The 26,759-nt window shown below is 42.4% G+C and overlaps 1 protein-coding gene across 3 annotated transcripts in view; it reads left to right on the forward strand.

Moving 5' to 3' along the window:
• LOC135487455 (dynein axonemal heavy chain 5-like) overlaps positions 1 to 26,441 on the forward strand; it is a 42,529-nt gene extending 16,088 nt beyond the window's left edge. For all 3 annotated transcript variants that reach the window (XM_064771112.1, XM_064771111.1, XM_064771113.1), the window contains 44 exons: positions 178 to 434; positions 2,608 to 2,814; positions 4,336 to 4,821; positions 4,980 to 5,098; positions 5,828 to 6,127; positions 6,487 to 6,727; positions 6,905 to 7,104; positions 7,421 to 7,841; positions 8,059 to 8,187; positions 8,324 to 8,686; positions 8,826 to 8,998; positions 9,144 to 9,322; positions 9,452 to 9,639; positions 9,849 to 10,178; positions 10,931 to 11,038; positions 11,240 to 11,786; positions 12,069 to 12,343; positions 12,555 to 12,668; positions 13,366 to 13,983; positions 14,184 to 14,336; positions 14,531 to 14,671; positions 14,803 to 14,896; positions 15,974 to 16,122; positions 16,227 to 16,535; positions 16,747 to 17,463; positions 17,746 to 17,848; positions 17,974 to 18,161; positions 18,295 to 18,462; positions 18,680 to 19,075; positions 19,220 to 19,414; positions 19,632 to 19,970; positions 20,197 to 20,440; positions 20,902 to 21,347; positions 21,530 to 21,697; positions 22,051 to 22,186; positions 22,346 to 22,485; positions 22,751 to 22,915; positions 23,049 to 23,243; positions 23,513 to 23,663; positions 23,821 to 23,932; positions 24,047 to 24,203; positions 24,457 to 24,669; positions 24,802 to 24,930; positions 25,085 to 26,441. In XM_064771112.1, the coding sequence (XP_064627182.1) occupies positions 178 to 434; positions 2,608 to 2,814; positions 4,336 to 4,821; positions 4,980 to 5,098; positions 5,828 to 6,127; positions 6,487 to 6,727; positions 6,905 to 7,104; positions 7,421 to 7,841; positions 8,059 to 8,187; positions 8,324 to 8,686; positions 8,826 to 8,998; positions 9,144 to 9,322; positions 9,452 to 9,639; positions 9,849 to 10,178; positions 10,931 to 11,038; positions 11,240 to 11,786; positions 12,069 to 12,343; positions 12,555 to 12,668; positions 13,366 to 13,983; positions 14,184 to 14,336; positions 14,531 to 14,671; positions 14,803 to 14,896; positions 15,974 to 16,122; positions 16,227 to 16,535; positions 16,747 to 17,463; positions 17,746 to 17,848; positions 17,974 to 18,161; positions 18,295 to 18,462; positions 18,680 to 19,075; positions 19,220 to 19,414; positions 19,632 to 19,970; positions 20,197 to 20,440; positions 20,902 to 21,347; positions 21,530 to 21,697; positions 22,051 to 22,186; positions 22,346 to 22,485; positions 22,751 to 22,915; positions 23,049 to 23,243; positions 23,513 to 23,663; positions 23,821 to 23,932; positions 24,047 to 24,203; positions 24,457 to 24,669; positions 24,802 to 24,930; positions 25,085 to 25,495 (10,874 nt within the window). In that variant the 3' untranslated portion in view covers positions 25,496 to 26,441. The remainder of the gene's footprint in view (positions 1 to 177; positions 435 to 2,607; positions 2,815 to 4,335; positions 4,822 to 4,979; positions 5,099 to 5,827; positions 6,128 to 6,486; positions 6,728 to 6,904; positions 7,105 to 7,420; positions 7,842 to 8,058; positions 8,188 to 8,323; positions 8,687 to 8,825; positions 8,999 to 9,143; positions 9,323 to 9,451; positions 9,640 to 9,848; positions 10,179 to 10,930; positions 11,039 to 11,239; positions 11,787 to 12,068; positions 12,344 to 12,554; positions 12,669 to 13,365; positions 13,984 to 14,183; positions 14,337 to 14,530; positions 14,672 to 14,802; positions 14,897 to 15,973; positions 16,123 to 16,226; positions 16,536 to 16,746; positions 17,464 to 17,745; positions 17,849 to 17,973; positions 18,162 to 18,294; positions 18,463 to 18,679; positions 19,076 to 19,219; positions 19,415 to 19,631; positions 19,971 to 20,196; positions 20,441 to 20,901; positions 21,348 to 21,529; positions 21,698 to 22,050; positions 22,187 to 22,345; positions 22,486 to 22,750; positions 22,916 to 23,048; positions 23,244 to 23,512; positions 23,664 to 23,820; positions 23,933 to 24,046; positions 24,204 to 24,456; positions 24,670 to 24,801; positions 24,931 to 25,084) is intronic.
• The last annotated feature ends 318 nt before the right edge of the window (positions 26,442 to 26,759 follow it).

Genomic DNA, 26,759 nt, shown 5'->3' on the forward strand with positions numbered 1-26,759 from the left:
ATAGTAATCGGCTGCACTCTAATGACCAAGGTTCCATGGTTTTGTGTTCTCAGAGTAGGTTTTACAGCGACTTCTACTGGAAGACCTGCTATGTGGATTGCAGTGCTTGTTTTCCTTCTAGTGTCTAAATTCTTATCGTGATCAGCATCATTATCATGTGGCTTTTTCTGTCCTTAGGTACCCGTCTCTCCTTTGATGCCATCAAGCGCCGTCTCCAGATGACAAACAAATACACGAAAGATTCCCGCGATCAGAGCAACAAGGTGCCCCTCTTCAAGGGAGACATCATCCTGGCGATCCCCAACATCCTCCTTCGCCCGAGTCTCGATGACATCCAGACAGTCCTGAACAAAGCGGTCCAAGTCATCTTGAAGATGACCCAGGAATTCCCGCAGTGGAACCAACTGATTTTACATCAAAAACAACAACAAAAGGTAGCTATCTCAGAAATAATGTGTTAGAATATGACAATATGTCAGTCTGATATTCTGCTCAAATGCCTGTTGTTCAGAATTTTGCTTGTAATGCAGAGCTGCCTTTTAATGCAACAGCTTATATTCTTACTGTATGCTCTGGTGCTAACTGCATGCACTTTAAGTGTCTCATTTTGCATGCTACTTAACATACATATAACCTCATTTGTTTTTGTTGGTCGATTATATGTACATTGTATTTCAAAGCTAAAAATCTTTGCATCCCCTTCAAAAATGTCATTGGGCAAAAGGGTAAAGTTATCTATTTAACACCAAACTGCAGGTGGTACAGTGTAGTATTGGAGGTGTAACCAGTATGTCTATTAGTGTACAGAATCACAAAGTTGTTTTCTGAAATTTCAGGCATATTTCAGGGTATGTAAGGAATGGTCTTAGAGGTACACCTTCCTGACCTGTCAACTGTCCATACTGTTTTTGCCCTGTCCATAGCTGTAATATAGTCTAAAAACATATTGAGCTGCTCTTCACTGTGTTATAATCTGTCTTTCACATAAATGGAATATAGTTTGCGTGAAATCCATAGCATATATTTCTACAACAAATTCCCCTCCTAACTGTCATACCTTCTGTTTTAATTAGTGGTGAATTAAGCCCCTTTTTATCAAAGATGGGAGGCAGGCAATCTCCCAAAAGATCTTAGAACTTATGTCATTTAATTCATCTCATTTACTTAGTTCTCATTTCATTCCACCTTTGCACCTGTGTTGTTATATTCAGCTTCTCCAGACTCGTCTCGTTGTACGATTATGTTTATTTCACTTTTTGTAGGCACTCCACAAGGCAGGTTTACTTGTTTATTTTGCATCTTTCGATGCTCTTGTCTCAGCACGTGCATAAATGAAAACATCCCATCCAGTATAATCCCTCCATTTATTGCATTGCACATCCTGTCCTGTTTTGTTCATGTGATTGCACAGCTTCAGTGTAAAAACTACTATCACCTAACTACATTGTACTTTAATATTCATGAACAGGGAACTGTCCTGCTAGTACGATGGCCTCCCAGTCCTACGAAAACACGCAAGAGTCCGAAATATGACATTGTGCCCCAGGTGTTTCATGTTTCATCCAAGGTGTTCTCTACATGGAGTCTGCCTACCCTGAATTTGTGTGCTTGGTGTTTGTTGGTTTCACAGTGTCATCTCCTGTCACTCTTTGTGACCAATTTGCCTTGCTAAATTCTTTCCATTTCCTCTCATTCACACTTCAGCGATTGACCCTTGAATTGAGTGACCCAAAGGTTTGTTGTCGATGTGATTTGCTTAATGTTTGCACAATGCTAATCAAACTGAAAATGAATGTCATATTTAATTAAGAGTTTATCTCAATTTTATGTCTGTAAAACAAAGGTTGTGTATGTCTTAGAACTGGAGAACTTCAAGAAGGTTTATCCCTCTGATGAGCAGTTAATGAGTTTTATTTCTTAGGTGGAAATATCTTCAGTTCAGTTATTTCACTCTGAAGACACATTTAGGTGACAGATTGATCACGTTTGTATCGAACACATGTGTTTTAGAGTTGCTTAATATTAGCTCTTGTCTGTACATTTTGAACACAATTTCCAAAAGAAAAAGATCTTATCTATGAAATAGAGTGCATAACCAGGAAATAACAATTTTAATAACTATTGATTTTGGGTACCGCATTACGTTCTGATTTTTGAATAAAAAGTAAAATTGTTCATCAAGCAAAAGAAACTGACCTTTATCTGTCATATCTTATGCCTCTTTCTACTTTGTCCTGATCTAAGATCTAATCTCCTGTGTGCAAATTGCTCTCACCAAATTCATTCTTTTATGGACAGTATTTACTAGACTGACGATTGTCCGATTGCCTTTAGTATCATGTTGAGTGGTGTATACTCATATGTTTATCAACCAGCTTGTGCTTTAGGGGTTGGAATTTTTCCACGGTGGTTTTAGCCCATGACAAAAAGTTGTTTCGGCCCATGGGCATCCTCCCCAGTGGTGGTTACACAAATGTAAGGGCAGAACCAATGGCCTAATAAATGAGAAACATTACTATTCAGTGTTGGGAATTTGTACTATTAAGCTTGGTGGACTTTGAGGCAATATCTGCGTCATAATTTAATCTTGAATGCCATCTTTTGCAGGAGTTGGAACAAATGGCGGCAGACACAACAGAAGACGCCAAGGTCCAGATGCCGACGACTGCTATCAAACCGCTCCATAAGATCATTAGTGAGCACAAGGATGTGGTGAAGATCGTCATTCAGCTCAGCTCCATCATCAACACGTTCAAGGTGGATGTGAACGAGATCTTGGATGAGTTCACCTGTTACCAGGAGCTCTGGAAGGATGTAAGTAGCTCATCGTCTCGGGTGAAGTGATGCTGAGCTCGACTATTTACTGACTGAGAGGGAGTGCTAAGAACCCCTGATCTCCTCAGCATGAAGTCATGATCAGAATACCAAGTTGATGTAATTCTTATCGACCTTAACTTGAAGGGAGGGAAAGAGGTCACTCGGGGAAATATCCTTGATGTGCTGATTCATTGTTCAAATAGCTATTTCACCGAGATTGCAGGCCTGATGGCCTGGGTCACTTCTGTCAACCTTGGCTTGATCTGGCGTAATACACAATGCCTCTGCTGATCTTAGCAATTTTCACCAACCTCTATCCATATTAACCCTTCCATATCATTACTAACACTCAGTTCACTTCACGTTCGCAGGAGGACGGCAGTTTCAGCAAGGTAGGCTGAGGACTTCTAATGCATCACTGACATTGTCCTGTGTATGTTGCATGCTGGTCATACTGTTTATGGTCTTTTTCTAGCAATTGGATTGTACCTGATCTTTCAGATTTGTCGCGCACAATTCATCTGCATCTCAAGTTGCTTTTTGTTTGATAATGGTGTCGGAATCAATCCACCTTGGCATTTTCAGACAATTAGTTCTCCTAATCCTGAATGGAATGGTATCCTGGCATTGTGTTGTTGATATTTTATAGGGTTTAGAGTTTTCCAAGGGTTAAGGTTGCTGCACAGAATCAGCCATGCACAGATTTGTTCTGTTCCCACTTTACTGTTTAACACTTTCAGCGCCATCCGACGTAATTTTACGTCTTGCAAGTTCACACGGTTGAGCCATCCGACGTAATATTACGTCGCATTTTTAAATTTCCCGCTTTGTCTTCGAGGCGTCTAGCAGCGCAGTATAGGGGAAAATAATTTAACTATACAGCGCTTGAGGTGATAGTATGATGTTCAGCCAATGTGCTATTTATAGCCAAGATCGTCTGCATTCGAATAGGCGCAATGGCGGGTCGAAGATTGATGACGGGGGCAGATGTAGCCGAGAGTATGCCAAGAAGCGGGTATTCGGAAAGACACCAGATATTACTGTTCTATGTGTGGGGTACCATTGTGCAAAATCAAGTGCTTTGCTGACCATCATTCCAAATAAGCATTGTAAAGAGATCTAATAAAGAAGAACCAACACAGAAAATTTCATGTAATTATCTTTATTCCTTCTATTGTTTTCATAATTTTGAAAAAGGGTAAAAAGGGGCGTAACCTTGGCCCCTGGGGGAAGTACGCTAAATATGGCTGGGCGCTGAAAGTGTTAAACTAGAGTCACCCAATTCACTCAACAATTCTGATTTGCATCAGATTTTGCACTCAGGTCATAGGTGCATTGCATGTTATTTGGTGTGCGGGTTTTTTTTCTTCCAATACGATTTTTATCTGTTGTGTGTCAACAGGTTTACGCTTGCTGAAGGGTGCCAGTATGATAGGTCTGTTTGCAGGAAATATATGTACATGTAGAACACTAACTTACATGAAGTTTGAATTGTAAGACAGATTTCTCATTTTTCAGGAACCAGAAGAGAAAGTGAAGGAGTTCATGGCTACCAACCCCATTCTGACAGAGTGTGAAGCTCAGATAAGATACTATCAGAACCTGGAGCAGCAGATCGAAGACATGGCACCAAGCCATCGAGTCGGCTCAGTCCTGTACCTGACCGAAACGCTCAAACTTGCACTCATCCAAGAAACGCGTTCGTGGAAGAATGCCTATTCTAAAGCTCTGAATGCAAAGTGCGGGGAGGAGATGGATCAGATTCTTGACTTCACTGAAAATTTGATGAAGAGGCTGTGTCGCCCCGTCAAAGATCTTGACGATGTCCGCTCACACATGGCTGCTCTCAGCGAGATACGGGAGGCAGAGATCCGTATCGATATGACAATTGGACCGATTGAGGAGACGTATGCACTGTTGAACCGGTACAACATCACATTTAATGATGGTAATGCTGAAAGGGTCGACTCATTGTCTTATGGTTGGAAGAAACTGATGGCGCAGGTAACTATCGTTTATTTGTTTATCAAAATTGCCGCAAATGCATAGGTTCAATGTGCACTGAACATTGTACATTGAAAATCATTCGTAAGTGCTTTCTGGACTCAATCTCGATACAGGGACATCTCGCTATATCAAATGTTTACCCCTCTCCACTTCAGGTTCACCAAGTCCAGAACCACCTCTTGATAATCCAACCTGAATTCAAGGCCAATCTGCTTCAAGGTGTCGAAGCCTTCATTGAAGATTCCACAGAATTCGTCAGTGATTATGACGTAAAGTAAGATTTCCATTTATATATTATGATCAAGAGGACATCCCTTTTCTTCTTCTTCTTCTTCTTCTTCTTCGTTCGTCTGGTTAAACTTTCACATGTGACAGAGTTCTGCTTCTGTTCCATAAGTTCAGGGTATTCTCTTTCATACTTGGCACACTGTGAGTAGATGGAGAGAAAATAATAATCTGAGGATTTCAGCCAGATCGGTCGAGAATTAAAACGTGCAGAGCAGAAAATGGCTAAAACCAAGTCCATAAGTCCCAGCAAAAACACATTGTCCAAGCCTTAATATGTGTTCTTTATTTTGATTATGAATTCTAAATCATCTGCAGTCGGGACATGCACATCAGGTAAAAATGTTATGAAACTACCAAATACATTCTTGATACTTGCACAGTATTTAAATGCCCTCACACTTCAAAACATAAACATGGAAAATCCACAGTTCACAAGTGCTAGCTACCGATAAACAAATAGATCACAATCTATTTCACTTGTCTTCAAATACTCTTTGATTTTTTATTTCTATATGTTTCCTAGTCTTTCTTCCCCACTTGATTAGTCGTCCCTCCCAGAAAATCCGTATTGCAGTTAAGATTTAGCCATGATAAGATAGTAAGACACATAGGCTTTGCTGCTATTTGACGGTTTCGACAGTTATATATGTAAAATTCTTTCTTCAAATTCCTCTTCTTGTTTGCATAGGCTTGATGAGACAATTCTCTGTTTCAGGGGCCCCATGGAACAAGGCATTGTACCAAGAGAAGCGTCTGACAGACTCAACATCTACCAAGCACGATTTGACGAGCTTTGGCGCAAATATCAAACGTACAATGGTGGCGAGGAATTGTTTGGTTTAGAAATCACGCAATACCCTGACTTGCAGCGAATCAAGAAGGAGCTGAATTTGCTCCAGAAACTGTACCAGCTTTATAACAGTGTCCTTGAGACTGTGAATGGTTACTACGATATTCCCTGGACTGAGATTGACATTGAGGCAATCAACAACCAACTGCTAGAGTTCCAAAACAAGTAAGTCAGCTTTCAACCCAAGCAGTTGATGAATTCATCTGCCTTATGACCAAAGGGCAAAGCTTCAAACTCATGGGTTAAGCTCTTTCTAGTGTGGCAGTTATAAGTTAGCCATCAGTGGTTTTGAAAAGCCAGGTTTTGTTCTCTAGCAACATGATCATCCTGTACAACCCAATAATCAAAGTCCTACCTACCGGTATTTGGCCTGAAGAAAACAGAAGTGTTGTCAAAAACTTAAAATTTAGGATGGAGGAGTCTGTGGGTTTTAATACAAGTCGGGCAGACAAACACAATGATAGGGGCCAAGAAAAAAAGGGTATAATTTCATGTAGTTGACTCTCTGTTTGGCAATATTTCAGATGTCGCAAGTTGCCAAAAGCACTGAAAGAATGGCAGGCTTATGAAGAACTTCGCAAGACAATTGACGACTTCAACGAGACTTGCCCCCTTTTGGAGATGATGGCAAACAAAGCCATGATGTTGCGTCACTGGGAGCGAATCTCTGTCATGACCGGACACACCTTTGATGTCGACTCCGATAACTTCCTCTTGAGGAATTTGATGGAAGCACCACTTCTTAAATTCAAGGAAGACATTGAGGTAATGTTTATATTTGGTTAAAGAAAGACTATGGACTACAGTGTACAGAATGCATCCATTTGTATAGCTTGCGTATTCTTCTACGAAATGAATTATGATATAACCATCATTCAACATAACTGGCTTTCATCAGTCTAGTATTGCAGGAGAATTTCAAATATAGATTTCAAACTTCAGGATGTGTGTATCTCTGCTGTGAAAGAGAAGGACATCGAAGCTAAGCTGAAACAGGTGATCAACGACTGGAGCGCCCAGAACTTCCAGTTTGGAGCTTTCAAGAACCGTGGTGAGCTGCTGCTGAAGGGTGACACGACCTCTGAGACAGTGGCGCTGATGGAGGACAGCTTGATGGTGCTTGGCTCTCTCATGAGCAACAGGTAGGGAGCAAATTTCCATCATGATGACTTACTGAAAAGATTGCTGCTGGTCTAATCTAGCCTCTGGCAGGCACAGTGGAAAGGCCAGAGGACAAACAGAAAACCCAACTGACAGGGAAGTTGAGTCACCACTAATCCGGGATAAAACCTTGGTTACTTGGATTACAAACACTGATTACTTCCACTGCCCCACATGTGATGCCACCTTACTCTAAATTCTAGGCTACATCCAGTGTGAAACGCTTTATCTGGATAATTAGGAAAAACTTTAGATACAATAGTTAGGAAAACACAAACAATGTTTCTTCTTTTTCAGATACAATGCCCCATTTAAGCCAAAGATCCAGGAATGGGTGCACAAGCTGACAGGGACAACGGAGATCATTGAGAACTGGCTAATCGTGCAGAATCTCTGGATCTATCTTGAGGCTGTCTTCGTCGGTGGTGACATCGCCAAACAGCTACCGCAAGAGGCCAAGAGATTTGGTAACATCGACAAATCATGGATGAAGATCATGCAGCGTGCTCACGAGAATGCCAATGTCGTCCAGTGCTGCATGGGTGATGACACGTTGAGTCAGCTTCTGCCGCATTTGCTGGAACAGTTGGAAATCTGTCAGAAGTCGTTGACTGGATACCTGGAGAAGAAACGTCTCGTCTTCCCGAGATTTTTCTTTGTTTCGGATCCAGCACTGCTTGAGATTCTTGGTCAGGCCAGTGACTCTCATACCATCCAGGTGAGAAATAGAGGTTGACCATTAGTCATATTTAGTAGAACAAATCCTGCTATAGCAATCAACCATTCTACTCTACTGAGACATTCGGAGAGCCTCACACAGGCCCTGCAGGTTCTTGGGCCAAAGAGCCTGGCATTCTTGAGATGTAAGTGCAGTTTCTTATAGAGAGGTTTGTAAAAGTGTAGAGTGACTCATAAATTGTGTTCATATATTTCAGGCACATTTATTGAGTGTGTTTGACAACACGAAGACGGTCACTTTTGACGAGAAGGTTTATGACAAGATCTTGAGTTTGAATTCCCAGGAAGGAGAGAATGTGTCCCTGGAGGAATCCGTCATGGCACAGGTAGGTTGACAAAAACAATAACAAGAACGTTATATGACGTCTGCTTTTATATTATTTCATTACACCTCCTCCTGCTCTGTCTTAAACTGTACTTTGGCCTCATAATATTTTCAATGGTTTACTTTTTTGTTTGCAGGGCAATGTTGAAGTGTGGCTCGGAGATCTGTTGCGGATTTCCAGGAAGTCAATCCATGGCGTCATAAGAACAGCTTCCATCGCCATCACTGACCCATCATTCAAACTGATCGAGTTTGAGAACATGTTCCCTGCACAAGTCGGGTTACTTGGTATTCAGATGTTGTGGACGCGTGATTCGGAAGAGGCTCTAGCAAATGCTCGAGTTGACAAGAAGGCTATGCAAGCAACGAATCAGAAGTTCTTGGACATCTTGAACGAGTTGATTGACACGACGACTACTGACCTGACAAAGATTGAGAGGACGAAGTACGAGACTCTTGTCACTATCCACGTCCATCAGAGGGATATCTTTGATGATTTGGTATGTAATTCTGCTTGTTTATTAATATTAGTTTCACCATTGACTATGATAGTAAGAATCTGGTTTATGCATGTAACTACTTCTGTGTGTGAAAATTCTTTTACTGTGCTTTTGTTAAGGTATGTTTACGCTCTTGTAGGTGAGGATGCACATCAAGTCAGTGAATGACTTTGAGTGGCTGAAACAGTCCCGATGCTACTTCAAAGAGGATACAGACACGTGCGTCATCTCCATCACAGATGTGGACTTCCTCTACCAGAATGAGTTCCTGGGTTGTACTGAACGTCTCGTCATTACACCACTTACTGATAGGTAGGTCATGCTCATAGTTCTATCTAGGGGAGAATTCATTCTCTCGTAGCAGACTGGTGCACAACAGTTGTGGACATTCTGTTACATTCTATTAAGTTTTTTGTGCTGATACTGTTCCTAATACCACCTTTCTTCTCATCATCAGGTGTTACATCACGCTTGCACAAGCCCTTGGTATGTCCCTTGGCGGTGCCCCAGCCGGGCCTGCTGGTACAGGGAAGACAGAGACAACCAAAGACATGGGTCGTTGTCTTGGCAAATATGTTGTTGTTTTCAACTGCTCTGATCAGATGGATTACAGAGGCCTTGGTCGTATCTACAAAGGTAAGGTTCTGAAATTCATTCGATATACTTCGGTCTTCACTTGTAATTTTTGTGCCAGTCGGAAACAGGAAATGAAAGTTCCTTCCAGAAATTTTCTCAAATTATTGCAATGACTCTTTCTCCCTTCAGGTCTTGCCCAGTCCGGTTCATGGGGTTGCTTTGATGAGTTCAATCGTATCGAGCTGCCTGTGCTGTCTGTGGCCGCCCAGCAGATCGCTATCATTCTCGTGTGTAAGAAGGAGAGGAAGAGCTCATTCATCTTCACTGATGGTGATAACGTCGACATGGATCCAGAGTTTGGCCTCTTCTTGACCATGGTGAGCAGCTGGACATACTTGCAGTTTCGAGAAGTTTCTAAATGAACAGCTGAAGTCCAAGTGGAACTGGCTGAGTCCCGATGCCACAACCTTTCCTGGAGTTGACGGTTTTTCACTGAGCCAGCATGCTTCCCAACGCCATTTGAAAGTTGCCAAAGAAGCCTTCTCTCTATTTCAATCCCTATTATCCTTTCTCATCTTTATTACAGAACCCTGGTTATGCCGGTCGTCAAGAGTTGCCAGAGAATCTCAAAATCAACTTCCGTACTGTTGCTATGATGGTGCCAGACAGGCAGATCATCATTCGTGTCAAGCTTGCCGCTTGTGGTTTCCAAAATAACGTACCACTCTCGAAGAAGTTCTACACGCTGTACAAACTCTGTGAGGAACAGTTGACCAAGCAGGTCCATTATGATTTTGGTCTGCGTAACATCTTGTCTGTACTACGTACCCTTGGGGCATTCAAGCGTGCCAACCCACAAGACAGTGAAAATGTGACAGTGATGAGGGTCCTCCGAGACATGAACTTGTCCAAGTTGGTAAGCAATTATTTTTTTCTTTCTTTATTATAATTTTCCTTTTCTTTCTTTGTTTAAGGAATTGAACCCGAGGCGGAGGACCTTGGTTGAGTTACCAAGACACTCGAGGGTGGAGCTAAAATACAGTCCAAACCCGAGCCGACAGGCGAGGGTTTGGACGAAATTTTAGCTCCACCCGAGAGTGTCTTGGTAACTCAACCAAGGTCCGAAGCCGAGGGTTCAATTTCTATTCTAAAATACCTCAAACTTAAAAAGATAGGCCACGAAATAACTTGAATATGTGCGAATTTGGCAAATTCCATCCATCGCCTGCCCGGAGCGCCGGTAGCGCCGTTGTTTACATTATGTTACGGCAGCCCGTATAGGAAGTCCGGATCGGCTCGCTCAAGTGACGCTAAAATCCGCGCAAATGGGCTATTTGGAGCGTTTTTCTCAGCAAATATGTGTAGTGCTCATTAAAAAACTTAGGGTGGTTGATGCTTCCTTGGCTGATTTGTGTTTGAAGCAGTGTTTTGAGAGCCTCAAACTTCTGAAGTGAGCTGTGTGCATGGTTCCACATTTTAGTGCAACCCGAGGGAACTTTGGTAGAGCATCTTGGTTGCGTGTCCAAAACACTCCACTCTCAGAACGAGGCTTATGCATTTTCCATTTAAAAGTTGACTTTACGGTACCAAGGTATTTTAGAATATAATTCTCTCGACTCTTCCAGTTTGCTTTAAATATACTGATTGCAATTTCCTCTTGCTTTCCAGGTTGATGAAGATGAACCTCTGTTTTTATCCCTGATTGATGATTTGTTCCCTGGTATCCAGCTGGACAAGGCTGGGTATCCAGACATCGAAGGCGCTATTGCAAACCAGGTAAGTCAAATCGCTTGAATATTGTCAAGGTCAGAGGTTAAAAGAGAGATGGTTTTTCCCTAGTAATCACTGCAGTGCATAAAAATAACAGCGATTGATCTTCAATAGTTGGGCCCTATCTTTATATCTTTCTCTCCTGTGCAACAGATGAGTTAACTTTCAGATTTGAATAGTTTGGAACTGATCTTATCATATCTTCAGGTTGCTAACTCAGGAGATTTGGTTCACCATGCTCCATGGGTGTTGAAACTCATCCAGCTCTACGAGACCCAGCGTGTTCGTCACGGTATGATGGCACTAGGACCCAGCGGCTCCGGCAAGACCAAGTGTATCAACGTTCTCATGAAGGCCATGTCGGACTGTGGCGCCCCCCACAGAGAGATGAGAATGAACCCAAAAGCCATCACGGCACCTCAGATGTTCGGACGGCTTGATGTTGCAACGAATGATTGGACCGATGGTATCTTCTCAACACTCTGGAGGCGCACACACAAGGCAAAGAAGGGTGAACACATCTGGTTGTTACTTGATGGGCCTGTTGACGCCATCTGGATTGAGAACTTGAACTCTGTCCTCGACGACAACAAGACTTTGACCTTGGCCAATGGTGATCGTATCCCCATGGCACCTGCTACTAAGATCATATTTGAAGTACACAACATCGACAACGCCTCGCCGGCTACTGTGTCTAGAAACGGTATGGTGTTCATCAGCAGCTCCGCTCTTGACTGGAAGCCAATCCTTAAAGGTAAGATAGCCAAACCCAAAGTTGTAACTTTTCTGTTGTGACTGTGAAAGCTGTTCGTTTTGGTTGGCAAGTTTCCCTCTTTCCTGGTCACCCTGAACTCTAGCTTCCTTGATTCAAACCGTCTTCTCCTTTTGCGGTCTACTTGGATCCCCTTCTAGGGCCTCTTATATTTGGTGACAACCAGAATTTGGAAATAATGTTTCAAGAAACAATCATTCTGGCTTTGAGCTCTCACGTTCTCTCTTGAGCCCAAGATCTGATCATTTATTGGGTTTTTTCCAGGGTGGTTGCTGAAGCAAAATGCAAGTCTCCAAGACACAATCTACAATTTGTTTGAACACTTTGGCGACATCCATGCTTACATCATACAAAGCCTGAACCCCAAAATGGAGATCCTGGAGTGTAACTACATCCGCCAGGCCATGGATCTTATGGATGGACTCCTGCCACCTGGTGACGAGTCTAAGAATATGAGCAAGGAACATGTCGGCAAGCTGACCGTGTTTGCGATGATGTGGTCTCTTGGTTCTTTACTTGAGTTAGAGGACAGGAAAAAGGTAGGCCACTCGACAGTAAAACTTCTCTATAAGGACACCCTTGGGGCTGACAAGGGCTGTCCTTATTACGAAAGTGCCCTGAATACTGAGGACAAATTGTATAGAAGCGAACAATTTGGGACCAAAATCACTGTATCTTCACTGTGGACGTTTTGTTTAGGTAAAATCGTACAATATTTGACGACTTTACTTTCTTCTTCTCTTGTTGTAGCTTGAAGACTTCATGACAAAGTTCAGCCTTGACCTCCCTCCAACTGAAGGCGATGACACCATCTTTGAATACGTCGTCAACGACAAAGGAAAGTGGGAGCACTGGAGGGAACGGGTAAGTCAGAGGTCAAGTCCGAGTCTTAGGTCACCTGTGCTACGGGGTTCGATTTCTGTTAGTGTCAGACTTTTTCCTTGATTGACCAACAACTTTTGATGAAATTTCTTTTATATAGAAAGAAGGCTTAGACACAGTGAAGAGCTGAGAGCGCTAGATTTACTGCTCTGTTACAAGAATAGTTTTTCGAGTTTTGATTAATGTTTCCACATAATTTTTTTCAGCTCTCTGTGAGTCTTAGACTTAGATAATCTCTCGCATGCTTTGTACTCTCTCCAATTTTGCATGTTTAAACAACCCTGAATCGAAACATCTTTAAAAAGTGAACTCTTTACACCTTTGAATTGTCACTTAGTTGTTTGTCTTTGATTATCTCAAAATTTGAGAAGTGTGAGTTTTAGTGTGGAATCACAGATCACAAGAAAAGCACAATTCTGTATTCATCCCTTGCATGCTGGATTTATCAGGGATCCAATGAGCCTACTCTAAAATTCTGCAGTCCCCTTTTTCCTGTATGGAGGCATACATGATCCATGAATAGTAACCCATTTTGGAAACTTCCAATATAATAACCACTGCTCTGCTCCTAGGTCTGGTTGGCCATGTACCTTGTATGTACCTTGGAGATAGTTGTTATAGGTCAAAACAAGCCATGTAGGCTCAGCACTCTAACTTTGTCTTTGTCTTTATTTTTCAGGTGCCTGAGTATCTTTACCCCAGTGACTCTACGCCTGAATACAGTTCTATCCTGGTCCCCAATGTAGACAATGTCAGGACAGACTTCCTCATCAACTGCATTGCTTCTCAGAGCAAAGCTGTGCTCCTCATTGGTGAACAGGGTACTGCCAAGACCGTCATGGTCAAAGGCTACTGCAGCAAGTACGACCCAGAGTCCCACTTGTTCAAGAGTTTCAACTTCTCCAGTGCTACCCAGCCGCTCATGTTCCAAAGAACCATTGAATCATACGTCGACAAGAGAATGGGTACAACATACGGTCCACCTGCTGGAAGGAGGATGACGGTATTCGTTGATGACATCAACATGCCGCTGATCAACGAATGGGGTGACCAGATCACCAACGAAATCACACGTCAAATGATGGAGATGCGCGGCTTCTACAATTTGGAGAAACCCGGCGAATTCACGAACATCATCGACATCCAGATAACAGCAGCTATGATCCATCCGGGTGGCGGCAGGAATGACATTCCTCAGCGTCTCAAGCGACACTTCTGTGTCTTCAACTGTACGCTGCCTTCAAACTCCTCTATTGATAAAGTCTTCAGAACAATCGGCCTCGGGCACTTCTGTGCAGTAAGTATTCTTTTTTGCATTCAGCACTAAAATTCCTGTAGATTATTTCGCCTCTTGCCTCTGAAACACTTTCTCAGTAGTGCTATCTCATGGAGTATCTTTATGAATAGATATTCGTTGACAAGGAGAAAATCAGGTTCAACAAAAATTAAGGAAGTCAGCAAATCACCGTCAATAACTCATACTCTTTTCTATTCTAGGAGCGAGGTTTCCAAAAAGATACCATCGATTTGATCGACCTACTTGTCCCAGCAACAAGGAAACTCTGGCAGAAGGTTAAAGTGAAGATGCTGCCGACACCTGCCAAATTCCATTACGTCTTCAACTTGAGAGATTTATCCAGGATTTGGGAGGTAGAGGATCACCACTTATTTCCGTCATTAACCTCTCAACTTAAACCAATATGGGTGTACCGTACCATTGCAAAGTTGGCCACTCTGCTGCAAAAGGCACTTATCTAGGAAGAGACAAATTAACTGAAAATATTATGCTCTAATATACACAAATGTTTAAGGAAAGATCAATTCCAGTGTCATCTCAATTTCAGGGCATGTTGAACATCGCCTCGGATGTCGTGACAGGTACCACAGTTGTCTCAGCACTCTGGAAGCACGAATGCTATCGTGTCATCGCTGACAGATTCACAGAACATGCAGACAAGGATTGGTTTGAAAAGGCAATCACACAGGTAAATATTTCTCTTTATAATTGTGGACGAAAAAGAATTATCTAAAAAGATGTTTGCATGATCTTGGGCTCCATGGCAGAACTTTCTTGGACTGAATTGGGTTTAGTTAATACGTTCTCTCCTGATTCCAGACTATCCTTGAAGAATGTGGTGAAACCGTCATGAAAGAGACCCATGCCGAGCCCTACTTTGTCGACTTCTTGCGAGATGCACCGGAGCCAACAGGTACAGTTATGAATATGGATAGTTCAATCACAATTAAATAATAACTTTGTAGGATAACTGTTTGCTAGACTTTCCTTCCAGTGTTGATCCTCTGCTTTGAATATCATAGACCTTGTAAAGCCAATGTATGCCGTCATTATTTGCAAAATCAGGAGATTCTAAATTCTGACACAGGTCATGATTGTGATCGAGTTTAAATGGGCTCACAGTGTCCTGTGCTTCTTCAATCCAAATATTTCAATAACAACTGACTAGATTTCAAATGTTCCAGTAGAGCTTCTGATACCCTATCTAATATGCTTATGCTTTTCTGCTTGTAGTTTCTAATTCCTAAGCCTCTTTCCCTTATTAAGTTGCTGAAATTGCCGCGAAAATGGGCAAGTCCTCCCTTGCTTTGGCCGATTCAAGGTCTTATTTCTCTATGTTGCATGTTTTCTCATTCATTTCTAGATATAGATTTAGTATTTCTAGTGCAGTTTAGTTGTTGTGAGGAATGAAACTTTTCAAAAAACCTCTGGTGCTGCTGTTGAACAGATCGAAAGCCATATGTGTTGTCGATATGTTAGTTAGCACTTCAGCATGTTTGTATGATCCTCAATTTACCAGATGGGGAAAGTCTTTTTCTTGAAAGTTTATAATGGTGTCTTTTATTCAGCATGCGTAGTGTTATGTATGTTAGTCTGTCAGTGATGTGTATTTTTGTTGATTGATGTTGTAGTTTACATCTTATGGCCCACGACACTTATTAGAAGTGTAGAAATTGGACTGACTATTCAAAGACCTTTACTGGTACATATTGAAACTTCATGCTGACTTCGATATGTCTCCATTTATACAAGGTTTGTTCAGTTCAACTGGGACTATTATGAACAAAGTCCACAACTTCTACACAGGGTTCCGAGTCTTAAAAATGTCTCAGGTTTCGACAATTTTGCTGGCCTTGTAGGTGATAAGCGAAAAACTATTACATTCCTTGTGTGTTTTCTTTAAACCAAGCCTTGCTGACATCTATTTGAAATACAGGAGAATCTTCGAATATTCAAAAAAATTACGAATATTGCTGTTTCTCCCTTGCAGGTGATGAGGGTGAGGATGCCGACTTCGACGCACCAAAGATTTACGAGCCGATTGAATCATTCGAGCAGCTGAGTGAGAGATTGACTAACTTCCAAGGCCAGTACAATGAAACAGTGCGCGGTGGTGCTATGGACTTAGTATTTTTCAAGGTGAGTAAAGATGCATCAGCATCAGTATCACGGCATCGTAACGCTATTGAATATTTTGGTCCTTGGTCAGAATTTGTTTCTTATTCAGTTTGTTCTTTTTCTAGGATGCCATGACCCATCTCGTGAAGATCTCCCGTATAATCCGAACTCCTGGGGGCAATGCCCTGCTCGTCGGTGTGGGCGGCTCTGGGAAACAGTCACTGACACGATTGGCTTCATTCATTGCTGGATACAAGAGCTTCCAGATCACACTCTCGAGGTCGTACAATGTGTCCAACTTGATGGATGACCTGAAGGTGCTGTACCGCACTTCTGGGGCCGAGGGCAAGGGTATCACGTTCATCTTCACCGATAATGAGATCAAGGATGAAGGTTTCCTTGAGTACATGAACAATGTGCTTGCAACTGGTGAGGTACGTCGTTTGATCACTGTTATCTTGAACCATCAAATGGTAACATTCACTAATGTCTGTTAGGCTTTCATCTCAATTTTATTGGAGCTTTAAGAAGATGGAAGTAAAAGAAGAAGATTACTGTTGAATTTTATTTCACTCCCAGTTAGGGATTATTGAAATCATTACCGTCCGCACTGATGTCTTATCTTCTTGCCTCTGATTCCTTCAGGTTTCTAATCTGTTTGCCCGTGACGAGATGGATGAAATCCTACAGGAATTGATTGGCGTCATGAAAAAAGAGCACCCAAGGCGGCCACCGACCAATGAGAATCTCTACGATTACTACCTCGGTCGAGTCCGAGCAAACCTCCATGTTGTTCTCTGTTTCTCACCAGTGGGTGAGAAATTCAGGACAAGGTCCCTGAAGTTCCCTGGTCTGTTCTCTGGCTGTACAATGGATTGGTTCCAGCGATGGCCAAAGGACGCTTTGATTGCTGTCTCCAACCACTTTTTGTCCAGTTATGACATCACCTGTACAGCTAATGTCAAACAGGCTGTGGTGAATACCATGGGAGAGTTCCAGGACTTGGTCGCTGAGCTCTGTAGCGAGTATTTCCAGAGGTTCAGGAGGCAGACTCATGTCACCCCCAAGTCGTATCTATCCTTCTTGGCGGGTTATAAGACGATCTATAGCGCAAAGAAGGGAGAGATTGGCCTGCTTGCAACCAGGATGAATACAGGTCTCCAGAAGCTGATTGAAGCCAGTGAATCGGTGAATGAGCTATCCAAGGAACTAGCAGTGAAGGAGAAAGAGCTTGCTGTTGCCTCTAAGAAGGCAGACTCCGTGTTACAGGATGTCACGGTCAAGGCACAGGCTGCTGAGAAGGTCAAAGCCCAAGTGCAAAAGGTCAAGGACAAAGCTCAGGAGATTGTTGACAGCATCTCGGTAGGTACTTGACGCAAATGATCATGATTTGATAGCTAAATTTTTTAAGTTCCGTATTTTATTTCAAACAAACAAGCTTTCCCATTATGATAGAATGGTCTGAGTCACTAAGTTTGTCACTATGTATGAAACTGACAGGCTGTTTTATTGCTTTCTAATGTTATTAACTTTTGCAGACTGTGCGGGAGGTCCATTTTGGCTTAAGTGCATGCACGTATAGGGGATTTGTGCGGACAAGCTAAATGAATGGGTTTTACTCTATTTATTGAAACTTTTATCTAGGTTGACAAAGCCTTTGCTGAAGAGAAGTTAGAGGCTGCACGTCCTGCCCTGGAAGAGGCAGAGGCTGCCCTACAGACGATCAAGCCTGCGCATATCTCCACTGGTAAGCCTGTTTTCTTCTATGCTATTGTATTTTCTTTGCTATGAAAGCAAAATTTGTCTTATTTTTGAAGTCCCAGATTTGACAATGCCACAGCCACCCTCAATGATGATGTTTTTCTCTTCCAGTGCGTAAGCTTGCCAAGCCACCACATTTGATCATGCGTATCATGGACTGTGTGCTGCTGCTCTTCCAACGTCGGTTGGAGCATGTTACAATGGACCCTGAGCGCCCGTGCGTCAAGCCATCTTGGGGCGATGCCCTCAGGTTGATGAACAACAGCAACTTCTTGCCGGGTCTAATGAGCTTCCCGAAGGTGGGTAGCATTTAAAGTGATCTTTTCCTGCCATGCAAATCATTCCTCAAACATCTAATATATGTACTGTGTAACTCACGATATTTCAGTCTGATTTTTTATTTCTAATGTTGAATCTTTCCATCCAATCTAGGACTCCATTAATGCAGAAACTGTTGAATTGTTGACACCCTACATAACTGCAGAGGACTACACTTTGGAAACTGCCAAGAGGGTCTGTGGTGACGTTGCTGGTCTGTGCTCTTGGACAAGGGCCATGGCCTTCTTCTTTACCATCAACAAGGAGGTTTTACCATTGAAGGTAGGTTGGGGGCTCATTTCCTATTCAAGTAGGTCAAGAGCTGTGTGGGTCCCAAGAGTACTGGGCCAAAGAATACAACAGGCTGTATATATTTGGTAAGAATGTTGTAATTTTGTATTTCATCAATATGATTATCATCTTTGTACTCTTTGGAATAGTGACTGTTTGGTTTTGCAAATTTAATTTCAAAGACTCATAATAATCTATTCCTTTGCAGGCAAACTTGGTGGTACAGGGAGCTCGTCTCGCTGCTGCCCAGTCTGATCTCGACACAGCCCAGGCTCAGCTTGATGAGAAGCAGGCCGAGCTTGATGTCGTCCAGGCACAATACGACGCTGCCATGTCCGAGAAGCAGACATTATTGGAAGACGCTGAGGCCTGCAGACGTAAGATGAACAATGCCACAGCGCTGATCGAAGGTCTTTCCGGAGAAAGGGTCAGGTGGACAGAAGCTAGTCGATCGTTCGAATCGCAGATTCAGCGCTTGGTCGGTGATGTGTTGCTTGCTACCGGCTTCTTGTCCTACTCGGGTCCATTCAATCAAGAGTTCAGGTCCCTCATGTTGAAGAACTGGAAGAAGGAAATGATACAAAACAAGATTCCTTTCTCCGATGTAAGTATTTGTGTTTGATCTTGAAAGGACATGGTTATTAGAATATGGAGGCTTTAAAGTTGAAATAAATTTGGCCTCCACTGTCCTACTCCTAATTGATGCTAGTTTGTCACTTTGAGATACTGAATGAAACATTCTTTCCAGGATCTGAACATCGTTAGTATGTTGGTAGACAATGCCACGATCAGTGAGTGGAATCTGCAGGGCCTTCCCAATGATGAGCTGTCCGTCCAGAACGGTCTGATCGTCACAAAGGCAACACGCTACCCACTGCTGATTGATCCGCAGAATCAGGGGAAATCGTGGATCAAGAGTAGAGAGGCCAGGAACGAGTTACAGGTATGATAGATTTTGACGCTGGTAGTGACAGAAGATATCGTTTATGGTGTTCACAATGATTGGTACATGTAGTCTAGCCATATCCAATGATGCTTTACCCTTAGAAGCAAAAAGGCCCACTGTGTTGACGTGTTAAGGCCAGGGGCACCTGTAAAATACCCAGTGAGATATTTTACCTGCAATAGGGCTATTTATAATGATGCTGCTTCAATTTCAGGTCACATCACTGAACCACAAATACTTCAGGACACATCTTGAGGACAGTTTATCTCTTGGTCGGCCACTCCTGATTGAAGATGTAGGAGAGGAGCTCGACCCAGCCTTGGACAACGTTTTGGAGAAGAATTTCATCAAATCTGGTTCAACATTCAAAGTGAAGGTTGGAGACAAAGAGGTTGATGTGATGACTGGTTTCATGTTGTATGTGACTACAAAACTCGCCAACCCAGCATACACCCCCGAGATCTCGGCCAGGACGTCCATCATTGACTTCACTGTGACGATGAAGGGTCTAGAGGACCAGTTGTTGGGTATTGTCATCTTGACTGAGAAACAGGTAAGTCCTAAACATAGAAATTGACAGTGGGTCGCTTCTGGATCAAAGCGCAATAATTATCACTTGTACACATGGTTCTGTATAGTCATGAAATGAGATGAATCTCACATGATTAGTCATGCTGTTGGGAATTTTGAACTCATCATGGAAGTCAAACAGAGGGGTGGACACTTTACAAAACTGTCAAATCAGATATTGTATCAACAAGTTGTAACTTTGCCTTTAGGAATTGGAAGCAGAACGAACGAAACTGATGGAAGAAGTGACAGCCAATAAGCGTAAAATGCAGGAGTTAGAGGACAACCTCTTGTATCGTTTGACCTCTACGGAGGGGTCATTGGTAGAGGATGAGTCACTTATTGAGGTGCTCAGAATCACCAAGGTGACTGCTGAGGATGTTCGGGAAAAACTGACTATTGCTGCAGAGACTGAGATCAAGATCAACTCGGCTCGTGAGGAATTCAGGCCTGGTATGTCATCGTTGTTGTTTCAGTTGTTGAGCTTTTACAATGACACACTCTTCTTACCTATACAGATGATGCCTCTGTCTATGTCAGCTTTCTTTTGGTGTGACATTTTCAATGTCTACCTGTCTAAACCCAGCTAGAGATCATGCAGCAATAATTAAACATGGGCAAAATACGATAGCGTAAACCATAACATTACACAATAGAGTCATATCAATAGACAAACCATCGAGTCATATCAATAGACAAACCATCGAGTCATATCAATAGACAAACCATCAAGTCATATCAATAGACAAACCTTCCAGTCATATCAATAGACAAACCATCAAGTCATATCAATAGACAAACCATCGAGTCATATCAATAGACAAACCATCAAGTCATATCAATAGACAAACCATCGAGTCATATCAATAGACAAACCATCGAGCTGTTTCATGACCTTCTTGATTTTTTTCCAGTTGCAAGCCGAGGTAGTATCATCTACTTCTTGATTGTCGAGATGAGCATGGTGAACATCATGTACCAAACTGCCCTCAAACAGTTCCTTGGTATCTTTGACCTCTCCATGGCCAAGTCGACCAAGTCGCCGATCAACACCAAGCGTATCAACAACATCATCGAATATCTGACGTTCCTGGCATACCAATACACCGCCCGTGGATTGTACGAAGTGGACAAGTTCCTCTTCATGATTCTTCTGACCATGAAGATTGAGCTTCAGGCTGGACGTGTCCGACACGATGAGTTCCAGGTCTTCATCAAAGGTGGCGCTGCTCTTGACCTGAATGCCGTCGAGCCCAAACCAAAGAAGTGGATTCTGGACATGACGTGGTTGAATCTTGTTGAACTTGGCAAGCTACCACAGTTTTCTCAGATTACAGGACAAGTGGCCAGAAATGATAAGGTAATCCATCAGTGTGATTCACCCTCCCTCATTCATAGGTAAAAGAGAAAATTGACGAAATACTTTCTACTGCTGTGATGATTAAATCTGAAATGTCCAAACAGGTCTTCATACAGAACATAGTATGAAATGTCTGCATAATCCTAGAAGTCATTCAGTCTTGTTTTATTCTTCGATTGCAGGCGTGGAAGGGTTGGTTTGATGAAGATGCCCCAGAGGAGTGCCCCATCCCAGATGGATATTCAAACTCCTTGGATACATTCAGAAAGCTTCTCCTGATCAGGTGTTGGTGTCCTGATCGTACTCTTCCCATGTCTCGCCTCTATGTGGCAGAAACAATGGGAGTCAGAGTAAGTATGATCATTGTTATGTTTCCTTCCACAGGGCCAAAAGCCTGCTCCTATATACTTCCATTTTCTGGGCAATTTAGGATGGGATTAAGGTCTCCTAATTCTTACAATTAACATCATCATCATTATTCTGGCTGCATTGCCAAAATTTGGGTCTTGGCTGAGTTTTATGTTGGACAGGATCCATTTTACAGTATGTGTGTCCACTTCAGAGCAATTTTACTAGGGTTATATGGCTAAAACTTGGTGTGATGGTAGCTTTGGGCAATATGCCCAGCCTTTTTTTTCGTGATATGCATTACATTACCCGAGGTGAGCACATGGTCCATGGACCATTTCATTTTTAATTGCAGTATGCAGAGGGTGTGATCCTGAACATGGAAGCCATGTGGGAGGAGAGTGACACACGTACTCCAATGGTCTGCTTCCTCTCCATGGGCTCTGATCCAACAGACAATATCGAGCGGTTAGGAAAACAGAAGGGACTGAGTAAGTCAACAGATTTCTTCAAAAACTTGTTAGAAAGTGGATTTTTGAAAAAAAAGTTTTATTCTTCCCGTAATTCATCAAAACATTGGGTTTTTGTGAAGGTAAAGCAAGACTTATTTTCTCCACCTCATTCCACTTGAAATGTTTGTGTTTTTTCAGAGGTTGGTTCCATCTCAATGGGCCAAGGGCAAGAGGTACACGCCCGTCGTCTGCTCCAGGTGTCCATGCAAGAAGGAAGGTGGATTCTGTTGCAGAACTGTCACTTGGGGCTCAACTTCATGGATGAGTTGCTCGAAACGGTGCGTATCTTCAAACTTTCTCAAATCCAATTACATGTTATGTCCTTGAGTCCCTGCTATACTCATCGAGCATGTGGGCTTGAAAGTCAGTGCTGTTTCGTACTGTGAGGATGGCTTATTTGAAAATGTGAAGAATGGTATGGCGCTTTCAAAGACTGGGGTCTACCAATGTGTTGCAATGGAGAAGGTCAACATGAGAGCAATTTCTTTGAACTCAAAGTTTAGTTTTTTCCAATGATTTCATGCCCTATTGTTTCTCCTTCAGATCATCACAACAGAACAGGTCCACGATGCCTTTAGGTGTTGGCTGACGACAGAAGAGCATCCCAGCTTCCCCATCAACTTGCTGCAGTCATGTATCAAATTCACCAACGAGCCTCCGCAGGGTGTCAAGGCTGGTCTCAAGAGGACGTATGCTCTTATATCTCAGGTAGGCAGACCTTCAATTGTCAAATGTCCGATTCCAGATGTCATTTTGGTCTTCATGACTGCGGAGCAAAATATATGGAACTGTAACACTTTTTCTCCAGCAATCATAACATTATTGTTGTCTCTCCTCGTAGGACCAACTCGACATCAGCAACATGCCCCAATGGAAGCCACTGCTGTATGGTGTTGCCTTCCTGCACACCACAGTCCAAGAGAGGAGGAAGTTTGGCCCAATTGGTTGGAACATCCCGTATGAGTTCAACCAGTCTGATTTCACAGCAACAGTCCAGTTCGTGCAGAATCATTTGGATGACATGGATCCTAAGAAGGTAAGTTTAAATACTTCAGTCAAGGGAGGGAGCACTGGGGAGAGGGGGGAGGGGGCATTCTGGATGGATTCTTGTTATCATTGGTGTCCTTGCATGCTTCTCTCTTTGCATCGTTTGGCAATCTGCTTCAACCCATCTTTTTGTTCTTTGAGGTGGAGAAATCATAGTTTTTGGGAGTTCATTTTGTTGCATATACAAAAATACTTTGGGTCAACAACTTTGTGACACCAAATTTTCGAGATTGACTATTGTGAATTTGTCTCCTTCAGGGTGTCTCATGGAATACTATACGCTACATGATCGGGGAGGTGCAGTATGGAGGACGAGTGACAGACGACTACGACAAGCGTTTGCTCAATACGTATGCCAAGGTCTGGTTTGGTGAGGGAATGTTTGCAGACTCCTTCCAGTTCTACACAGGTAAGCATTCTGGCAAGAATTCCTTGGGAAAGTCATGGCACAAAGTGGTTGTGTGTTTCACTGGCTTGGCTTGACAGGTGACTGGTGTCATTCTGTTCGATCAGTGTTAAATCTTGCAGTTGGTCCCAATGTACAGGCTATTCTTTCTTTTTTTTAGGCTACAAGATCCCAAGGTGTAAGACAGTGAATGATTACAGAGAGAACATTGAACAGCTTCCATTGAGTGACACACCCGAGTGCTTTGGTCTTCATCCAAATGCTGACATCACGTAAGTCACACGTGTCACAAATAGAGTGACCTTTTGATTTGTCGTTTATATTTGTGTTATTTACATCTTGAATCTCTACATAATTTACTTAATACTCTTTACTTAATTTTCTAGATATTCTACGAATACTGCTAATCACATGTTGGATACGATTGTGAGCATCCAGCCCAAGGACTCTGGTGGCGGTGGTGGTGAGACACGTGAAACAGTCGTCTACAGACTGGCTGACGACATGTTGGAGAAGTTACCCGAAGATTATTTGCCTCATGAGGTAAGTTCCGTTCTGTTGAAAATTGCTGTGTTACAAATTATTAGACAACAGGCCTGTGTCGTTGAAGATGTACTACTGATATTGACAATGAAGTGCTGGTTTTATCAGCTCTGTTGGAAATGAACCAAAATGCGACACTAAAGAATAAATGCCATTAAATTATGAAACATATTCTGTGATAAAACCTGTCGATCCTGCCAGTGTCTGTTTGTTCAATTCTATTGTATTACAGTCTCGTCATTTGTTGTTTTAGGTGAAAGAGAGGCTGCGTAAAATGGGTCATCTGCAGCCGTTGATCATCTTCCTGCGTCAAGAAGTGGACAGGATGCAGCGTGTCATCACTAGTGTCAGGAGCACTTTGAAAGACCTCAAGCTTGCCATCGATGGTACCATCATCATGAGTGAGAATCTCCGAGATGCGCTCGATAACATGTTCGATGCTAGGATTCCAAATGCATGGAAGAAGGTAACCATTCATTGACTGAATCGAATCCGGTTTTGGTTGATATTGGTGCACTTAAAATCTGATAGTCTGTGGCAAATTTCAAGTCTGTGTCAAAATGATTTGACGATAACCGTGTTACGATCTTCATTTTAGATTTCCTGGCAGTCTGCTACCCTTGGTTTCTGGTTCACAGACCTGCTGGACAGGAACGCACAACTCCACAGTTGGTTGCATGATGGCAGGCCACATTGCTTCTGGATGACAGGATTCTTCAACCCTCAGGTAAGCTACACGATGTCTGTTTTTATGGTCAATTTCAAAGATTTTTCATGAATTAGGGGTGTGTGCGTCTGGTGTGCCACCCTTGAATCTGCACCTGAAGTTTTCCTGCTTTTATTTCCCCAGCATCTAATGATGTTATTTTCTTTCTCTGCAGGGTTTCCTTACGGCCATGCGACAAGAGATCACCCGTGCTCACAAGGGATGGGCTCTCGATGGTGTCATCCTCGCCAATGATGTCACTAGGTCCATGAAGGAGGACATCACTGCTGGACCATCTGAAGGCGTCTACGTGTACGGTCTGTACCTGGATGGAGCCGGATGGGACCGGCGTAACACCAGACTGATCGAGCCCTCGCCAAAGGTGCTGTACACGCAGATCCCTGTCGTGCATGTCTTCGCCATCAACACTGAGCGCGCCAAGAGCAACACTATCTACGAGTGTCCAGTCTACAAGAAGCCACAGCGTACTGATCTGACCTATATCTTCCCTCTCATGTTGAAGACCAGCAAGGACCCTGATCACTGGGTCTTGAGGGGTGTTGGTCTCCTCTGTGATACCAAGTAAAAAAACTCGACTGTTAATTGTTAAGTTCTGCCATTGAACAGAATAAGTTAACTTTTGTCACAACAAATATGACATTGTTCGATTTTTTGTAAGTTTTTTATATAAACAGTAACTGGCTTGCTAACATTGAACCAAGCCAAAGTTCACCGTTGTGATATTCTTTTAGTTTGTTTTTTTTTGTAAAACTCAGATGAATCCCTCCATGCAAATTCTGTGATAAAAATATGTTATCTCTCTTACTTCTTTCCAAGCTTATAAAACTTCAAACTTGACTGTTTTACTTTACAATCAAGCTTGGCTGATAGTTCCATTTTTATTTTTTCACCCAAGTATCTTGCCTGATATTCCTCCTATTTTCATATGCTATGGATGTGCAGGGATCCTTTTTTTGATAGAATGGGTACAGTGATATTTGCCAGTAGATAAATAATTGAATTAAACTGTCCACTAACGAATTTGCCATTTTGGATGGACTTGTTTGAATTTGAGTCATCTGTCCACCCATTCACAAAAAGGGTCTGCTGGAGAGCTATTTAACCTTATAAATAATGTGTGCATTTATTTATTTCTAGATTGTTGCTCATAATATATTCTTGTCAGTTAATCATTATAATTAGTCGAAATGCGTGTGGCTGCCTGTTTAGCACTTAGATTTTTTTGCATTATGTATCACATGCACAGATTTTGAAGAGTTCACTTTCTAATACTGGCCAACCATCCCCTTTCCTGAGGCAACTTTCCCCTTTTGTTTATTACCAATGGTGATATCAGTTTCTGGCAATCTGTACATTATGTGTGTCTAACCTTCCTTGCCTGATGATGCTTTGCATTTTCACGTTTTATACACAGTTTATTTAGATTAGTTTATTTGTTTTGAGTGTGCATAATTTGTATAGGTTATAACTTTTACACAGCGATTAAATTTATGTACATTATGTATTTAAGTTTGCGAAATAAATTTTCATAAATCACATATCGATTTATTCAGTGCATGAGACTAGATCAGGACCCTTCTGCCTTGGTTTAGTCTCTTTTTTTCCACTGTCCTCTTGAAGACAAGCCAGGATGTACCATGATGAATTGGGACAGTGAAATATTTTTACAATAGTGAGCAATTGGTAAACTCCGATTTTACCGTTGTGAATCTGAGGTCTTTTTCATAAGAACAAGGAGGATGCTGCATCACTCAATTCAGCACTTCAGCGAGTCTTGCATGATGTTTTCCAGGAATACGTTGACGAGTGCAGGGGAAAGGAGACAGACC

The sequence above is a fragment of the Lineus longissimus genome, chromosome 5 (genome assembly GCF_910592395.1).
Source record: "Lineus longissimus chromosome 5, tnLinLong1.2, whole genome shotgun sequence".
Classification (NCBI taxonomy): Eukaryota; Metazoa; Nemertea; class Pilidiophora; order Heteronemertea; family Lineidae; genus Lineus; species Lineus longissimus.